Genomic DNA, 20532 nt, shown 5'->3' on the forward strand with positions numbered 1-20532 from the left:
ATTTACAACATATTATTTAGAATTGTATTCTCAGAATTTATAGTTGAAAAATTTGATATGTCACTACTTATTTAACCATTATTTAAATTTTTTTTCCAGATAAAATATTGGCAAATACAGTTAGATAGACATCGATTAAAAATGTCAAAAGTTGCTGATAGGTAGGTATTTCATGATATCCATTTATATTTTTTAAAAATTCCTATCACAAATGAATGTATTTAAATGGTAAAAGAACTTCTGGAGTGGAAGAGCTAGTAAGTAATAGAAATCCATTTTTAAATGTTGCCTTGCTTTGCTTTTTATACATAGAAAACTTCAAGGAACTTTCCTTGTAATTTAAATGACAGATGATCAAGATCCAAAGTCCAATCCTTGTACAACCAGAATCAGGCATAGAGATTATTTAAAGTTCAAACTTTTAACCCCTGCAAGGAGAACTGAAGTTTTTAATTTATATTACAAGTTTGTCAAGTTAGAGCTTCTATAAATCTGTTTTAAAATTTATACTATTTCGTTATTGCATGATCAGAATTTGAATTAAACTCTGATTTTAGATATCTTTCTTCATTCGAATCTAATCTTAATGGCACTCACTTTGAGTGCCCTCCAACAAGCTTCTTTTCTTTGCTATCTTTTTATTTGGATGTATATTTTTAAAATAGTTTTTCCAGGAATCTCCCTTCTCTTAAATCCCTTTTTCAAGTGACACAACCAGTTTGCTTGTTGAATAGCTGGTTGACAATGGATTGAAACTGAACCTTAAAACATTTTTTCCCAAACCCTTTTCCAATTTAATTCCTTTAATGAAGAGATGCTGATGTATATGGCTTAGACATGGGTAGAAAAAAATTCTTAGATTTGTCTTCCAGGAAGAACAATAAGTCGATGCATTTTTTTTTCTTTTTTTATTAGTGAAACACCATGAGGTACAGTTATAGGCTTACAAATTTTGTGCTTGGGTTTCAGTTATACAATGATCAAGTGCCCATCCCTCCACCAGTGCCCGTCATCCATCACCACGGGTCCCAGCATCCCCCACCCCCACCCCCCATCTCCCCCGTCCCATCCTGCCTCTGTGGCAGGGTATTCCCCCTTGTTCTCTCTCTCTTCTTTTGGGTACTTTGTTTTGCAAGAGAGGCATTGAGTGGCAATCATGTTTGGTCTATAGACTACTTTTAGCGTGCTTCTCCTCCCAGGGTGGAAGTTGATGCATTTTTAAATAATGAAAGTTATTAGAATATAAAAATGGCCATACGGCTTTATTCTGTAAATAATGATTCCTTGCTCAGACATTTTTATATTGTTTTCCTCATACTGGACTAGATGTACAATCAGACAGAAAGCTAAAAGAAAGGAAATGACTTTTTTTTTCTCTCTAGTTTACTAAGTTACACGGAACAATATTTAGAATATGACCCATTTCTTGTGCCTCCTGATCCTTCAAATCCATGGCTGTCTGATGACACTACTTTATGGGAACTTGAAGCAAGGTAGGTTATACTTTCCCTTCTTTCCAAAAATGGCATTAATTTCAGGACTGCAGTAAACTAAGAACTCTACAACTGATTAATCATAATGGTAATTTTACAGTTTGTTTTTATTAGTCGATGATAGCCAAACTTCTTGATATAGCTGATTGTTCTGAACCTTAGAAATTTGCATTTCTATTAAGACTCCTATTTCTGAAAGGACATGGACATACATAGGAATACAAATATTTCCAAACAGTCACAATTGAGATCTTTTGCTTTTGAAATTTAGCTCATTTTGTTTAGCTTCTTGAAAATCCACAAAACCACAAATATTCAAGTTTTAAGTGAAATAAATTCTAAAACAATGCTTACTTAAACCAAATATATGTATATCTTAATAAATTTAATTTTAAAGCAAAATTAATGTACTAAAAAAACATTAAGAGATCTGACAAGAGACTGATTCATTAAGAAACCAAAGCATAATTAAGGCTCTCATTTCTGACATGATGAAGGAAAAAAATCATATCACAAATCTTGAAAGTCACAAAAATATCACTTCTTATCATTTTGTAGCATTAAGATTTAGTATTCTGTAGTATGTCTCTGAACTATATTTATGTATTTTTTCTGTTACATTAATCCAGTTATCCTTGAACACTTTACATATGCAGCAATTTTCATCTACAAATTTTATACATGAAATTCTAGAACCCCAAAATATAATGACTGTGCTAATATTAGGCAACACATTTTATTGATAATAGAGTTAAAATTAGGATTTAGACCTTTTCTTTTCCAGTATAACTTTTTCCCAATACAACATACCATCATGTGACAACATTGTAAAGTTGATAAGAAATTGGTGTTCAGTGTCAAAATGTCTCTAATATTGTCTTAAGTTATAGTTCTTGGACCTCTATTATTTATATAAAAGGTAAAGGTAAAGGCCCTCCCGTTGATCGTCGATTTGCTCGAGCGGGCTCAGTAACGTCTCCATTGGAGACTGTTGTTACTGTGTCTGGCATATCCAATACTCTCGGTAGCTTGCCGGGCTCTCCGAGAGGGGCGGAGGAATCGAACTCGGGTCGGCCATGTTGGCCGCTTGTAAGGCGAACGCCCTACCCGCTGTGCTATCGCTCCAGCCCTATTCAAAGGAAAAATATAATGTCATCTATTTTATAAAGTTGATTTTAAAAGGGCTGGCAAGGCGGGTATGATAATACAGCATTTATGTTTATCTTGCACTGGGCCGGACCTGGTTTGATCCCTTAGCACCCAATATTATCCCTGGAGCCCGCCATATCTGATTCTTGAGCTCAGAGCCAGGTATAACCCCTGGGCATTGCAGATGAGGCAGAAAGAGAAAAAGGGAGAAGGAGAGAAGAAGGAAAAGGGAGGAAGGAAGCAAAGGAGAGAGAGATAAAAAGAAAAGAGAAAGAGGTGGATAAAGGGAGAGAATGAAAGGGAAGACAGGAGCAAGGGAGGTGGGAAAGAGAGAAAGAGAAAGAGAGAAAGAATCTAAAAGAATGTATCTGAAACACACTCAAAATTACTTAGTAATGTCTAACTTATTCCTTACTCTAATTTATATAGGGGCATACATCAGAGAAATTTTTTCTGAAACATGAAAAATAGCAACTTTGGGTTAGGGAGATAACTCAAAGGGAGTTATATGGGACTCCTCTGTTCAATTTCTAGCACAACATGGCTCAAAACCAAAAATCAAAATACAAGAAACTTCATAGAATTGTATTTTTAAGGAAAAATGTAATAGAAAAATATAGGACTTGCAATGAAATCAATATTGTTGGCTTTGTTTCCTATCTTATAGCAAAGAACCAAGTCAGCAAAGGGTAAAGCGATGGGGGTTTGGCATGGATGAAGCTTTGAAAGACCCAGTTGGAAGAGAACAATTCCTCAAATTTCTAGAGTCAGAATTTAGTTCAGAAAATTTAAGGTAAGACTTATTATTTGTATCTTATGCTGTAGACCAAAGAGGTTTAGCTGCATCTATCTGTATACATAGGGCTAAGTAAAAGAATTACACTCCTACAAGTATAATAGTAGTATGTTCTCACTGAATTTCTGCCTCTTGAAGGAGTGGGTGGAGTAAATAGGCAAAACCTGCCCAACAATACTGGTCACTTATTAAACATACATATTGTGGTTCATTTTAGATAGACTCCATAAAGAAGTATGATCCTTATAGTGATGCTTAAAGTGGAGAATGGCCAATAATATTTATGAAGTTAAATTTAAACATCACCTATGTTGATACATTCTTATTTTATTTGCATATTATTTTTCCTTTTTGCATATTATTTTTCTAGTAAGGTAGAGAAAAATATATCAAAATAACTTGAGAACACTCTACTGAAAGTTTTTTTATACAGTTAAAGTCATAGCCTTAGTAAAGCTGAAATCAGCAGTATTTGAGCTGTTAGAAAGAGAGGGTTACAGATTTTGCCCATCTATCATAAACAGGATTCTTAAATAATTTTTAAATTTCTCTAACTTCAGAGGTACCTGGAAACAGACAGCTTAAATAGATTACTAATAACATTCTTTCATGGATGCCTGGTACACAATTTTTTAGTATTTAATGGTTATCATTTTTGACTGAGCTTTTAGGAGATCTACAGTTGCTAAGGACTTGTATGGAGTATACTAAGTAAAATTTTCTGTACTGAGTTTATAGCATCAATACTTGAGTGCAATAAAATACATCAAAATAATGAAGAAGGATAATTTTAGCATTTTAAAATATTTTTTATTTTAACACCATAAGATATACGGTTAAAAAGTTGTTCATGATTGAGTTTCAGTCATACAATGTTCCAACACCTGTGTACATTCCCTGCCACCAAGGTCCCCAGTTTCCTTCTGATCCCACCTTGCCTCTATGGCAGATGCTTTTCTTCTCTCTCTGTCTCTCTCTCTGTTTCTCTCCTTTTCTCTGTCTCTCTGTCTCTGTCTCTGTCTGTCCTTGTCTCTCTTTTTCTCCACACCCTCCAACCCACTCCCTCTCCTTTTCCTTTTAGGCACTGGTTTGCAGTACTGTTACAAAAGAGGTATCATTTCAGCAGTCAATTCTTGCTCAGGGTGATCATTTCCAGCTCACATTATTGTAGTGGTTTCTTCTCTGTTCTAAATAACTTCCCTGCACCAGTCCCATTGTGGCAAGCTTCCTACCGTGAACTGGTCTTCCTGGTCCTTGTTTTTATAGTCTTTGGGTACTATTCTAATTCTATGGGTTTTATTTTTTGTATATCCTACCAATCAGTGCTATCATTTTATGTCTGTCCCTCTTGCTCTGACTCATTTCACTTAGTATGGTACTACATGTCATCCATCTATAAGAACATTTTATTGTTCATTTATCCTAATGACTGTATAGTATTCCATTGTGTGGATGTACCATTTTTTTCTTTATCTATTCATCTGTTCTTGGACACTTGGGTTGTTTCCAGATCCTGCTATTGTAAACAGTACAATAATGTTCAGTAATGAACATGGGAGTGCAGATGCCTTTTCTGTATTGTATTCTTGGGCCCCTAGGAGTAGTACTGCTGGGTCCTATGGAAGCTCAATTTCTGTGTTTTTGAGAGGAATGTTCATATTGTTTCCCCAAAAAGGCTGAACCAGTTGGTATTCCCCACAGCACTGAGTTGAATGTCCCTTTTCCCTGCATCTGCACCAACACTGATTGTTCTTGTGCTTTTAAATATGTGTCAGTCCCTGTAGCATGAAATAATATTTCATTGTTATATTGATTTTCATCTCTGATAATTAGTGATACAGAGAATTTTGTTCTTGTGGCTTTTTGCCATTTGTACCTCTTTAAGGTAGTTTCGGTTTACTTCTCTCCATTTATTGATAAGATTCGATTTGTTTTCTTGAAAGTTCAAGCAGTGCCTTTTATATATTTGTTATTAACCCCTTGTTAGGTAAGTGTTGGATAAATCATTTCTCCCATTCTGTGGGTTTTCTTTGTATCCTATTCATCATTTCCATTAAGATGCAGAAACTTCTTAGTTTAATTCAGTCTCATTTATTTATCTTTGCTTTCACTTGCTTGGTCAGTATTATTTCATCCTTTAATTTCAACATTATGAAGAGTTCTGCCTACATTTTCCTTGATGTACCTTATGGATTCAGGTCTGATATTAAGGTCTACAATCCATTATGATTTGACTTTTGTACAATATGTTAAACAGGTCTGAGTTTAATTTTTTCATGTAGTTGCCTAAATTTGCCAGCACCCCTTGCTGAAGAGATTTTTCTTGTACACTCCATATTTTTTGCCACTTTATTGAAGATTAACTGATCATGTACCTAGGGAATATTTTTAACATTATATCGAATGAGAGAGTAGAGTTTCCTCTTATTATCTTATATTTAAAAATGCTGAGATTATAGATGTTGTTATGAATAAATAAACAACTGATGAGCCTCACAGTGTTTTCTCATGTAAAAATGGTTCTTGGTTTCATTAATTACGAGTTTTGTTTGCAAGGAGGAAGACAGAGTACAGTGCAAAATTATGGTTCTTTAGATAAAATTACAGAGGTAGCTTTCAAGAGTTGATGGTCAGCAAAGTCATCTGGGATAATGTCTTCTCAGCTCAGAACTTGATGATAATGATGAGAGGGAAGTTACTAGGCACAAATGCACACACCCACGTGCACACATTGCGTGAAGCTTTGAGAGATAGCATTTGCAAACTGTTTCATGTTTCATGAATGAATGGAGCTACTTCTAATTTTTAGTTCAAGTCCTAGCCATATCTTATTTCAGTAATTCTGTACCACTGCAAAGTATATTCTGCGTATTATGTAATAAACATATATGAATATTGCATTCATATTCATTTAATGTAGATAAATATATTTATATGTTTTAGTACTTTAGTAAGTAATTGAAATATGCTTATTATTTGCTTCCATGCCAGACAGATTAATAGATACATAACTAAATGATAAACAGATATATAAATTGTATTAAATAGAAATTAATTTGTGAACACCTGACATATGAAATAATGTATGTTAGACCTACCATTTTTTGTCCTCCTATATGTTATTTATTTTTATATACTTTTTTGGTTTTTGTGTTTTTGAGCAACACCTGGCAGTGCTTAGGGCTTACTCCTCGCTCTGTATTCAAAGACAAAACTGGGATCAGCGTATGAAACGCAAATGCCCTAACCTCTGTGCTATTGCTCCAGCCCCTGTTATTTCATTATTTCTGTTAATTACACATATTTGAAAAAGTGTTAATGTGGTTTCTCAGTAGTCCTCTAAGAATGTTATTTATGGGGGCTGGAGCAATAGCACAGTGGGTAGAGCATTTGCCTTGCACACGCCCGACCCGGGTTCAATTCCCAGTATTCCATTTGGTCCCCTGAGCACCGCCAGGAGCAATTCCTGAGTGCAGAGCCAGGAGTGAACCCTATGCATTGCCAGGTGTGACCCAAAAAGAAAAAAAAAGAGAATGTTATTTATGTAAATGGCCAATAAAATAAGCATTTTTTAAGACAGAGAAAGGGAAGTGTTGATGAAATATTCCTTTTATTTACCAGATACAAAATCTTCTCTCTGTTAAAAGGGTTTTTAATTACTTTTTAATGTAAAACAGGAAACAGTAAATGTAGCTTCTGAGTTATATCATTTAGTACTTAAAATACATACCTGGTATTCTCTCTCACTTCCCCTCCTTTCTCTCTTCATTTATTTATAAGCTTCATTTAATAAAAACTAATTAGCTTTATATACATATATAACTGGTATTTCACAGTAAATGTTGAAAGATTTGTTTCTATTGACACAATCATATGATTTAAAAAATCCTTTTTTGGTGTGATATTAGGGCGCCCAGAGATTCTGGTGTACAATTTCCTAAGAAGTTTCAAATGAGGGACTGGAGTGATAGTACAGTGGGTAGGGTTTTTGCCTTGCACATGCCTTGCACATGGCCGACCAGGTTCGACCCAGATTCGACCCAGGACTGAAGCGATAACACAGCAGTAGGGCTGTTGCCTTGCACGCAGCCAACATGGCTGACCCGAGTTCGATTCCTCCGCCCCTCTCGGAGAGCCCGGCAAGCTACCAAGAGTATCCCGCCCTCACAGCAAAGCTTGGCAAGCTACCTGTGATGTATTCAATAGGCCAAACATAGTATCAACAATGGAGACATTACTGAGCCTGCTCGAGCAAATCGATGAACAACAGGACAGTGCTACAGTGCTACTATATTGTTAGATTTGATTCACTAAGATTTGTTGAGAACATTTTCATCAATGCCCATCAGAAATATTTGTGTTTATTTGTATTTTTTTATTATGTCTCTGCTTGCTGTTGGTGTCAAGGTAATATTTGCCTTCTAAAATATACGGGAGAATATTTTCATGGTTTAGAAGATGAGGGGGATAGTCAACCTTGAGGAGGTGAGGTTGGTAGAATTAACGAGTAAAACCAACTGAACCTGACTTTTGGTTTTAGAATACCTTGATTACAGCTTTATTTTACTTGATTTTTTAAAAAAGAATTGTTTTGTGGGTGATGCTTGGCAGTAATCAGGACTTACTTCTCTCTACTTAGCCATCACAGGGCACCATATTCAGTGCCAGGGATTGAATCCAGGTGAACCTGGTGTAAGGCAAGAACTTTACCTATTATACTATCTTTCAGACTCTTATTTTTCTTGCATTTAAATGATAGGTTTAGGTCTTTTTTTCTTTAGATTCATTCTTGGGAGAATAGAGGAATCTCTAAGTTAGTCTATTATTTCTGAATTCTACATCCTGATGCCATAAATTCATAGTGATTGGTCATAGCTCTTTGCATTTCTTTGGCATCTGTTATAATATTACGTTTTGTTTCTGAATGTGTTTACCTCTTTAAAATTAGTTAATTTTATTAATAATGTCAATTTTGTTTATCTTCTAAATACACGCTTGATTACATTATCTTTCTGAGTTCTATTTATTTTATGGCAGTTTTAATTTTTATTATGTCTTCCTTCCACTAACTTTAGCTTTTATTTGTTCTTCTTATAGTTTTTTTTAAAGTGTGAGATTAGACTTTGTATTGATGATTTTTTTTTGTTTCCTGATATAAGCCTGAATTCCTATAAACTTCCCTCTTAGAACTGCTTTTGCTTTCTATAGATCATGTATTTATTCCTTTTTTATTTACAGAAGTTCTATTCTAATCTCCTCTAATATCTTAGTCAACCCTGATATCTTAGTCCACCCCAGTAACTAAATCACTACTCAACTTCTTCTTTAGTTTTTATAAATTTGTGTTTTTAAAAACTTTTTTATGGTTGATTTCAACTTTCATGGTGTTATGATTAAAAATATAGCTGATACTTTAATTTTCATATATTTATTGATTTTTGTGTGTTTCCCAATATGTGGCCTATCTTAGATAATATTTTACATGTAATTCCAAATATTGTGTATTGTGAATTCATGGTATTCATGTATATTGTGCTTTTAGGGGTGGAATATGCTATAAATATCTATTAAACCCTGATTTAAAATTGTTTCCTTGGTTTTTTTTTTCTACCTTGTTGGTGAATTCTTTGGGAAAATCGAGGTGATAAACACTCCAGTTATTGTTATGGTGTTGTAAATCTTTATCTCTAGATCTACTAATAATTGCTTTGCATGCTTGTTTTGTTTTCTTTGGGGGGAAGGGTGAGCTACACCTGGTGGTACCTAGGACTTATTCATAGCTCTGCATTCAGGGATCACTCCTGGTGGGTATAGGGGGGGCTTATGGGACACCAGGGATTCAATCCACATCAACTCTAAGCAAAGCAAGCACATTACCTGTTGTACTATCAGTCCAGCCTCGTTTTGATGCTTTTTGCTGTGAACATGTCGATATTATTAGGTTCTGTTGAAAAACTGATTCTTTAAGCAGATGTGATATGCACTGTGTCTCTTGTTAATTTTCTACTTTGAATTTTATTTAATACAAATATTACTTCCCTGAATTTTTTGATGTCCATATAGGAAATTATTTGTCTCTATGATTGTTTTCTAGTCATTTAATTTTAGTCTATGTTAATCTTTGGAGCTCAAGTGTGGCTTTTATACTAGCAGAAGCTAGACTTTGTTATCTGATTTACCTCATCTCATTATGTTTTTTACATTGCTGAGTTATAAGCCATTGACACCTGATGAAATTATTGATATAAAATAAATATTGCCATTGTTCTATAGGGATTTTGTGTGTTGTTACCATATATCCCTGTGATTTCTGTAGTTCTTATTCTCTTCCCTTAAATTTTGATAACCATCTTCTAAGTAGCAGTCAATCCGGTTCCATTTGCCTCTTTTTTTAAAAGCATTTTAGTTTTGAGTTTGCGTTAAGGATATCTCAAGTATATACTCTCCTCAATATTTGCTTTATGTATTTCACCATAAATATCTTCCAAACTCTTACACCTTTCTAAAAAATGATTCACTCACAATGCAGTATTTTTTACATTAAAATCAAAGTTGTGTAGGATTGTGACTAGAAGACCTGCTTTGAATAACACTTTAAAGAGACTTCTTTCAATATTTTCTTTTTTAAAAGTATATCGTAAAGTAAGAAAAAAAGTTTTTTTGTTTTTGGGTCACCCCCAGTCATGCTCAGAGTTTACTCCTGGTTCTGCATTCAAGTTCACTCTAGTGGGCTTGTGGAACCATATGGGGTGCCAGGGATCAAACCAGGGTCTGCTGCATGCAAGGCAAACACCCTACCCACTGTACTCTCAGTCCAGTCTGAGAGTAAGAAAATTTAATCAGCAAAAGGCTTATAATGGAAGTCCTCCAAGAAAGTAAGTTCATTATTATGCATTACTATGATTGTATGATCAATCAACGTTATAAAAATCTTCAGAAGACATGGCATTGGATAAGGTTTGGCATCATATTTTGCATAGATTCTGGCTAGCAGTGGAAGACCTGAAGAAAAGACCTATTAGAGAAGTTCCTTCCCGAGTTCAGGAAATATGGCAAGAATTTCTGGCTCCAGGTGCCCCCAGTGCCATTAACTTGGATTCTAAGAGTTATGACAAAACTACACAGAATGTGAAGGAACCTGGACGATATACATTTGAAGATGCTCAGGTTGGTACATGTCACAAATGTGATCCTGAGATTGTTAAGATAGCTTTATCTTAAATGTGGGAATAAAGCCTTCATCAAGGTATTTAACTTAAGAACTGTGATTGGATTAAATAAACTTCATGGCCTATTTGGGAACTATTTTTTATTTGTAGTATCTTGTTCTTTTACTGATTTAGTAACATTAATTATAGCTATCGCCTACTATTTTCAATTTTTTTATCTCTCCAAACAGAATTTATGTGTATTAAACAGTAATTCTATGTTTTCCCTTCACCAGAAACCCTGGTAACTTTAAATCAACTTTACTTTTCAATGAATCTTCCTATTCTAGATAATCTGTATATATGGAATCATCTATTTGTAAGTAGCTTATTTTACCTGACATGTGTCAAGTCCTTTTTTTTGTGGTTAAAAAAAAAAAAAGATCATTCACTTTAAAGTAAACCTATTTTACAAATAATAAAACACTCCTAAACTTATAAAATGCAACAATGTATGCTACTTCAAACCATTAAAAGTTAAATAAATATGTAAATTAATAAAAGAAAACAGTTTTAAACGTTTGGGGTGTTTGGTGAATTTGAATTTTTTTCTTTTTTTCTTTTTTGGTGGGGGAAAGTGTTTGGGCCACACACAGCATTCAGGAATTACCTCAGCTTGGTTCCTGGCAGTGCTCAGGAGATCATACAGTATTTGGGATCAAGTCCATACCAGCGGTCAGGCAACTAAAGTATAAAAACCAGCCCTTTGAGCCAAAGCTCCATGAATCTGAATACATTTACATTAGATTTCTTCAAGAGTAATATTTGAAAACTATTATTTTCTACTGTTATCTAATATCTAAGCACTTACCTAATAAATATGCCACCTCAATAACATACATTTGAAAGCTTGTGAGATATTTTCCAACATGAGGGCTTAAGAACTCTTAAATTATGGGGCTGGAGTGATAGCACAGCAGGTAGGGCATTTGCCTTGCACACGGCCAACCCGGGTTCGATTCCCAGCATTCCATATGGTCTCCTAGCACCACCAGGAGTCATTTCTGAGTACAGAGCCAGGAGTTACCCCTGTACATCACCAAGCACTACCAAAAAAGGCAAAAAAAAAACCCTCTTAAATTATGAATGTCAGACATAAATTTCATCAAATTAAATTTATGATTTAATAATTTATTAAATTTAATTTGATGAAATTTATGTCAAAATCAAACCAAATTTGTTCTTTATAATTGGAACAGGTATTAACTTTCAAAGTCATTATTGTTAGTCGACAAAAAAAGGATAAGGAAATTGATACCAATTTTTTAAAGATACATTGTTTAGAAAATTCTCTTCTAGATTTTTCAATTAGATATAATTGCATCCTTTGAAACAATTTTCATCTCTACTTTTTCCAAAAATGTTTTGTCCACGAAGAAAAATGAACTTGTAATTAGAGAATATTATTTCTTAATGATGTGTTGAAATTGACTTTTCAACCAACACATGCCTGTTTCACAATTTTTTAGCTTATTTTAGAGAATAATATTACCTCTAATTTTTTTCTTGTTCTTTTAATAACATGGAAATGAGACACACAAATCTCTTTATTTTAACTCTTGGTACAAAACATACTTTTTTCTTGACATTAGTTGAAAACATATTGTGTGGAAAACAATTCAATGCAAGATGAAATATTTAAGTAGACAGCAGGGCTCTGCCATATGGAAATGTGTGGGAATATATGACAGAGAACAAAATGAGAAAGTTGGCCCTGGTACTATTTTTCTCTTTTTTCTTTTGTGTTGGGATAGAAATTTAAACATTTTTATAAAGTAAGCAAACGTATAAAATGTTTGTGATAACCTTCCTAAATTAAAAAAAAAATGTTTATCTGTGACAAGATATTCTTGTCCATTAAGTCTTCAGTGAAATGAAATACATAGGTTCCTACAAAAAATTTTATCATGTTACTATACACTTCTCTTTCAATTCACATCAGATGGTCTAAGATCAGTATTTTTTAGGTTTTTAATCTTGTCTTCAGGAATATAATGTTAGAAAAATAAATTTATGTCATTGTTTCAGTGGCTGGAGCGATAGCACAGCAGGTAGGGCATTTGCCTTGCACATAGCTGACCCGGGTTTGATTCCTCCATCCCTCTTGGAGAGCCTGGCAAGCTACCGAGAGTATCCCGTCAGGACAGCAGAGCCTGACAAGCTCCCCATGGCGTATTCGTTATGCCAAATACAGTAACAACAAGTCTCACCCTGGAGATGTTACCGGTGCCTGCTTGAGCGAATAGAGATGTACAATAGGAGGACAGTGCTATAGTGCTACAATTGTTTCAGATAAGATAAACTATTAGAGTTAAGAAAGCAGATTATGGGGGCTCTGTGCCACCAACAGGTCAACCTGTCCCTACAGATCAAGTGCATCAGCAACCTGATGGTGCTTTCAGGCTTCCTGATACTCCAAAATTGCCCCCATGCCGCTGGCTGGACCCCAACAACTCAGGACCAAGTTTCCTAAGAAATTAAGCCATCAAAAGTTAGGTATGTGGGAGCCTCGCCAACAAACCACCTCCGGCTCAGCTATGCTAGCTCATTTATCTGCCTTGCTTTAAAGACCTGTAAAAATATATCAAAAGAGATCAAAAGCCACAATTAATCTCAGAAACATGCAAGGCTGAACAGACCAGGGTAAATAGAAGGGGGCCAGGTTAGCCTGGTGTACACCCAAGCAGAGCCCGTGGCATCCACTTGCTCCTACAATCCGAAATTGCCACCATGCCCTCGGCTGGACTGCAAGGTCTCAGGATGCACCTCACAGAGATATTAACCTATTGAAAATTTAGATATGTAGGTTTTGTGACTGAAATCTCCAGGCTTTCTCAGATTTAGGATGGGCTTCCTCCCCCAACTTCCCTATAGTCCTGGAAGCACTGGCAGTCACCCCCATGAACCAGTTTCAGTGCCACCATGTAAACTCTTCTACCGGCCTTTCTTCAGAGACCCATAAATAAGCCTTGAAAGAGATTAAAAGCCACAGTGAATCTCGGACATGCGCAAGGCAGTACCTACTTGGGTAAATCTAAGAGGGTGGGTTAGTCCTCAGCAGTCACCTGCTTCCACAATCCAAAATTGCTGCCATGACCCTGGCCTGACTCCACTGTCTCAGGATGGACCTCACTGAGATATAATCTGCTGAAATTTTGGGTATGCGGGTTTTGTGACTGAACTCTATAGGTCAGGATGCCCTCCTGCCCCGACCTCCCTGTACTTCCAGAAACTTTGGCAGTCTTACCCATACCCCAAAGCTTCCACCCAGTTAAAGAACTACTCAAGCCTTATCGTCCTGAAAAAAATACTGAACGCCCTGAACAAACACTCTTGGTACCTGTTATTGCAAACCATAATGAACAAAAGGAAAAGGAGAGAGAGAGAGAGAGAGAAAGAGAGAGAGAGAGAGAAAGAGAGAGAGAGAGAAAGGAAGGAAGGGAGGGAGGGAGGGAGGGAGGGAGGGAGGGAGGGAGGGAGGGAAGGAGAGAGGGAGGGAGGGAGGAAGGAAGGAAGGAAGGAAGGAAGGAAGGAAGGAAGGAAGGAAGGAAGGAAGGAAGGAAGGAAGGAAGGAAGGGAAAGAAAGAAAGAAAGAAAGAAAGAAAGAAAGAAAGAAAGAAAGAAAGAAAGAAAGAAAGAAAGAAAGAAAGAAGGAAGAAAACAGAGGCAGCCTGGGGGTGGGGGGTGTTGATGGTGGGAAGGAAATGGAGGAAATGGGGGATATTGGTGGCAGGAAATGTGTACTGATGGAGGGATGGGTGTTGGAGTATCGTAGGACTGAAACACAATCATGAAAAGTTTTGTAATGGTCTATCTCATGGATATTAAAAGAAAAGTAATGTGGAATGTGAACATGCCTGCTTCAGTCAGCTTAATCAATGGCTGAATAAATAGCAATATTCCTACAATTTTTAAAAAAGCAGATTACAAAGTGCATTGCCTGAATTCTAGTATTCTGTATGTGACCTCTTGCATCAGTTTCTTCATATTTAAATGTGGTAATAGCAGTTACCAAGCTAGCAGATGTTTGTGATCATTAGTTAATAAAGGCAAGCACTTAAGACTATGTCTGGCATAAACTCAAATCTATTTGGGTACCTATTATGTGCATCCCCAATCTCTGCTAACATTATTGCCTTAATATTTATAACAACCCTTTTTCTTTAAATCAGAAAATTTTGGCTTAGATATATAAATTGAATGGTCTAAATGTATACTGAAGTAGCAGATAGTGGGCAATATAGGAGCTAAATCACAAAATCCTTCATTCCAAAACAAAATTTTGCCTACTCTTCCAACATCTCTTACAGTTCCCAAAATGTGATCTTTATAGAAACTTTAGATTACTTGTTGAGACATAATCATGATAAATGAAATCAGGAAATGTCATTTCTTAAACTAAATATCTTCTCTATACTAGAAGAGATTGAGTTATATAGAATACTCTCAAACTCTTAATTATCAGAAAGTTCAGTCTATTTGATATTTCCCTAGACTAGAAAAACCAAGGAGCACTTGTTTATGCTTCCTTGAGCTGCAATAGGACAGAACACAATCTTTCTAGAGGGCAAATACTGAATTAAATTAATATTTTCTTTCCTTTGACTTGTTTGTTTACCATCCAAAAAGAACATTGAAGACTAGTCTGGCTTAAATTATTAAAAGTTTACCTATTATGCTACTAAGTGAATAAGTCATATATAATTTGGGAGATTTAGCAATTAAAAAAAAAAAGGCCTTCCCGTTGATCATCGATTTTCTCGAGCAGGCCCAGTAACGTCTCCATTGGAGACTTTGTTGTTACTGTGTCTGGCATATCGAATACATCACTGGTAGCTTGCCAGGCTCTGCTGTGCGGGCGAGATACTCTCGGTAGCTTGCCGGGCTCTCTGAGAGGGGCGGAGGAATCGAATTCGGGTGGCCATGTTGGCGTGCAAGGCAAATGCCTTACCGCTATGCTATCACTCCAGCACTCCCCTTGACAAGGATGGAAGAGGCTTCGGCCTGCAACATGCATATGGTTAGCAATTAAATGTCACAAAAATTATGAACTTGTTTCTCATCATAGAGTGGATGTGGATTACAATTTTCCATATAGTTTGTAATGAGATAATTCATCTGGACAGTATGCAAACTCCAAGTACATGAAAATATCAAAGGTACCTAGGATGATTGGGCTGGAGCGATAGAACAGCAGTTAGGGCATTTGCCTTGCATGCAGCCCACGTGGCCAACCCACGTTTTATTCTTCCACCCTTCTCGGAGAGCCTGGCAAGCTACCGAGAGTATGTCGCCCACACGGCAAAGCCTGGCAAGCTACCCGCGATGTATTCGATATGCCAAACACAGTAACAACATTGTCTCATAGTGGAAACATTACTGAGACTGCCCGCTCGAGAAAATTGATGAACAATGGAAGGACAGTGACAGTGACCTAGGATGATTACTCACTTTACAACATTCACATTTAGCCTTGAGTAATTTTAAAACACAATATATTTATTCATATTGCCAAATGATATAAATGAAACAACATGATAGTAAAGTTTTATGGTATCTAATGTTTATATATAAAGATATTAAAATTTGATAACTAGAACTTATAACCATGATTTTTGTGACTTTATAATAATCTGCTAAATAAATTCTTTTTAACTTTGTGAAATTTGCATACTTGCTATCTCTCAGACCAGTTTAAACACTGATCAATTAACAATAACATAAATTATGAACATAAGATATTTTGATTATCACTATCATTTTTACTTGTTTTCAGATTTTTAGAACCATACATTTTATTTTTATTATAATATTCTTTTCTGAGAAATAATAAAACAGTGAATTTTTTTTGTAGGAACATATTTACAAATTGATGAAAAGTGATTCATATCCACGTTTTATAAGGTCCAGTGCCTATCAAGAGCTTCTACAGGCAAAGAAAAAGGTATTTGTTTCTTTGAGACATTTCTGGCTTAGTTCTCAGTTAAAATTAATTTGGGTAGTTATCTCTGGGCCTACCATACTGGACATTGGTAAGTGGATGCATTTCAAAACCCTCCCTGGACCTTTGCATTTATAAGCACCTTTTTAGTTGTTGTTGTTTGCTGATCACTTTTCTTTTTTTGTTTATGCAGATGTTCATGCTTTATAGAACTGTTTAGAACCTGTTTTAATGTTTCACGTTAGTCTTCTGTATGCTGATTTTAAAGAAATTAAAAAAAATAAAAGAATAAAGAAAAAAGAATCATGTAATCCGGTTAAAAAAAAAAAAGAAAAGAAAGATTTTTCAGTAAATTCTAGGTCACAATACCCACAGTACCAATAACTAAAGGCAGGCCAGTTCTTTTAACGATAGTAATTACCAAAATAAGTTTGCTGCTGAATATTTTATTTGGCATTTATCATGAATCACTTAATATCCCTATCAAGAATTTTATAATGCCTAATAAAATTGCTGTAGATGTCATTAGATAACCTATGCTTATAATAAAGTCTCACTTGCTGGCAATATATCATGCAATCCATTCAGCAGAATATGAAACATTTGGATTTAAATTAACATAACAAATTATTTTTAAGATTAAGATAGTCCCCAACATCTCAAGATTCTGAGATTAAATTGTGATTTTTTTTAATAATTCATTATCATCATGTAGACTCAAGTGAATTTTCACAGTTTATTGTTCTTGAGACTGGAAAGAAATACTTTTATAGTTAAAAAGAGACTTTCTAATACAGTGATATTTAGTCATGGGTCTATGGACTATTGCCAGTCAATAGGTGTAGAAAGGTTGAAGAGGTCTATTGCCTTGTTGATACCTGTTGTCAGTGGACCAGTATGCAGAACAGATATAGATCCTCAGAAAGCAAAAGGTTAAATAATGTTTGTCTATTAAAGCAACTACTAGCCACATGGGAGGGTTAAAAATCTTTTTTTTAGAATAATTAATAGTCCATAAATTTCTAATCAATTTTCAAGTAATTAATAGGCACATCTAAAGCTTATGAAATATTTAACCTTACAGAATAAATTTTCTATCTTATCATAAGGTTATATTTGACAGCAATGCTCTATAAAATTAATCTTTTTATCAACAGAAATCTATTCTTGATATAAAATTAGGAGAAATTCTGAATATTTGTCACAAGATTTTTGGATATTTAGACTTTGCAAATATCAACATAAAACTTTAATCTATAAATCTGGAGAGATAGTACAGTGGGTAGGACACTTACATGCCTTGCATCCTTGCTGACAGCCAACCCAGGTTCAATCCTTGACACCCCAAGCCCTGCCAGGCGTGATCTCTGAGTGTCAGAGCCAGGAGTAAGTCCTGAGTGTCAGGTATGTTCCCCCAAAACAAACAAAAACCCTTCGCTTTGATCTATCTCATTTTAGTGTAATTTTATTTTGCTTAAAAATCACTGATCTTGTTTGCACATGAAGAATTTTAGTGCAGAAAATAAAAGTGCGAGTAAAAATAGCCAATTCTGAGGCAAGAGACTCTCTAAAAGTACTCCATGATCTTTCCTGGCCTTATAAAACATAAATTTGGTGCTGTATCATTTTACCATCCTGTTTTTTTCTATCATTTCCCTTGCTTTCTTCTTCCTCCTTTTTTTTTTAAATTTCCCTGTTTCCTTTGCCCTACCCAATCCCACACATGTAAGTCGGAACAGTCAATGGATCGCAGAACATCTTTTGAAAAATTTGCACAGAATGTGGTAAGTTATTTTTTAAGTAACTAAAGATCATTAAACTTGGTATACATTTCCCTCCTATTAGCCCCATTGCCCACCTTGTATCATTTGTTGTAACAGAAATTCAGAACCTCATACTTCCTACTTACCTTTCTGTCCCAATTATTTCTAAACTAGATAAATATGCCCTACATAAAAATTTCTTTGTTTCAAAATAAGGTTTGTAAGTGCATATTATTATATATAAATTTAAGAAATGTGTATTCTTTATATTTTTCTTATGCATACACTTCTTTTTAAAAGATAATGCATGCATTTTATGCTATTATCCTAGCACTTCCTAAGACTTAAAACATAAAAAACAATGAGAGCCTGTGCTTTCTGCTTCTACGGGGAGAAAAATACCTACCTTTTGAGTAGTTTAAAATCAAAGACTTGGTATGAATTGTGGTAGGTGACTGATGTTCCCCACTAAAGATGCACTAGCATGCTTCTCCAACTCTATTTTTCAAGGTGTTGAAAACAGTTGCACAAATTATCTGTGACACTAGAACTTTTCCTACCAGTAAGCACTTACTATCTTGCCATGTGTTTTGGTGATATTGTTTGTGGGATTTTTTTTGTATTGTACCAGTGCCTTTGGAACTTTCTGACATTGTATAAGCTCAAACTAAAGCCTTCAACACATTTATTTTTATAGGGCAGAAACATCCCTATTTTCCCATGTCATAAAAACTGTACACCAACACTGAGGGCCAGCACTAACCTGTTATGAAAAGAGGTAGAACAATCTTGGTTTATACTCAAGTTTTGTCTGCATTGTCTTTTGAGTTCAGTGGTTAGCTCCATGCTGTTGCTGCTGCTCTTGTTGTTCTGCTGCTGCTGCTGCTGCTGCCGCCGCCGCTGTGCGTGTGTGTGCGTGTGTGTTGTGGCTTTTGCTATTATAATAAATTAAGTAAAGTTATATGTACTGAAATGTAAGCAAACTGTATTCAACAGAAATGTTTTTTCTCAAATATCCATGTGGTGAGCAAGGTAATTCTACTTGTGTATTAGCAGCAGTGACTGTGCATTGAGCATTTGAAAGACTTTAAAAAGAATTACATATCTTCACATTTAATGTGACTGCAGAATTAAAGAAATAAAAGATGTAGGACTTTAGAAATTAATCACACTATAAAATACAAAACTTTTGCTGACTCTATTGGAATTTAGGATCTTTAATATAAACTTTTCTTACATGTGGCTCTTAATTCACATTGAGAAGATAAAGCCAACAACTAAAGAAATACCCCACTGTTTTGCCAAAGAAAGTGACTGTAGGTTTTTGTCTAGTTTTCTGTGTTTAAAAATCATTTCAAATTTATCCTTCCGAAGTTAATGCTTACAGAATATCATTCTTGAGATTGAAGTGAATATGTTTGTTACCTAATTAAAAACTAATAAAATTTAAAACCTGGAAACTAAAGATTCTCTTTCCTCCAACGCCATCCCCAAATCTAACTTTTAAAATAGCACTACATTGACATGTATTGCAAACTTTAAGAAAGAATCGGTAATAAATAACAAAAATAGGTCATTGCCTTATTATCTATAATTTCGAATTAAATTCATACCCATTTCAAATTAAATTCATATCCATCTTGTACCAATTGCATTCCAGAAGTTGTGCTATGTTTTGAGAATTTATAGATAACATAGAACTTAACTGATAAGATACCTGAGTATAATGAAAATATATAGTAGAAAGATAAACTATTTCTACTCGGTTTTAAGGTGGGGAGGAAGGGCCCATAGGTAATGTGAGCATTCCCAGAGGAAATTACCATTAACTGTATACATAAGGTTTTAGTACAACCATCCATTTAAGGAAGGGTGAGAAAAAATCTGGAATTATTAATGAAAGAGAACTTGAGTGATCTTCATACATACATTTATAAATCCACAATACAAATTACTTTCCTATAACTTTAACAGAATTTTAGGGCAATCTTTCTCCAGCCAGGAAAATAAAAGAACACCATTTTTCATTGAATGTATTATTTTGTTTGGTTTTTTGGTTTTTGAGTTACACCTGTTAGAGGCCTATTTTCAGCAGTACTTAGGTGAATCATGCAGTGGAGAAGGAATTTGTGCCTCCTGTGAGCAATGCATGTGCATAAGCCCTTTGAACTATCTCCTTAGC

The 20532-nt window shown here is 35.0% G+C and overlaps 1 protein-coding gene and 1 pseudogene across 3 annotated transcripts in view; both read left to right on the plus strand.

The window, feature by feature from the left end:
- Nucleotides 1–20532, plus strand: part of RGS7 (regulator of G protein signaling 7) — a 468689-nt gene that overhangs the window by 421407 nt on the left and 26750 nt on the right. Inside the window, exons 12-18 of one of the 3 annotated variants that reach the window (XM_056130847.1) lie at nucleotides 100–161; nucleotides 1383–1493; nucleotides 3310–3435; nucleotides 10419–10605; nucleotides 16501–16590; nucleotides 18318–18371; nucleotides 19048–19128. In XM_056130847.1, coding sequence (XP_055986822.1) covers nucleotides 100–161; nucleotides 1383–1493; nucleotides 3310–3435; nucleotides 10419–10605; nucleotides 16501–16590; nucleotides 18318–18371; nucleotides 19048–19122 — 705 coding nt within the window. In that variant the 3' untranslated portion in view covers nucleotides 19123–19128. The remainder of the gene's footprint in view (nucleotides 1–99; nucleotides 162–1382; nucleotides 1494–3309; nucleotides 3436–10418; nucleotides 10606–16500; nucleotides 16591–18317; nucleotides 18372–19047; nucleotides 19129–20532) is intronic. The other 2 variants (XM_056130848.1, XM_056130849.1) reach the window with 2 other exon arrangements.
- On the plus strand, nucleotides 15615–15706 carry LOC130017365 (uncharacterized; annotated as a pseudogene).

Source organism: Sorex fumeus, unplaced genomic scaffold, assembly GCF_029834395.1.
Source record: "Sorex fumeus unplaced genomic scaffold, SorFum_2.1 ptg000007l, whole genome shotgun sequence".
NCBI lineage: Eukaryota > Metazoa > Chordata > Mammalia > Eulipotyphla > Soricidae > Sorex > Sorex fumeus.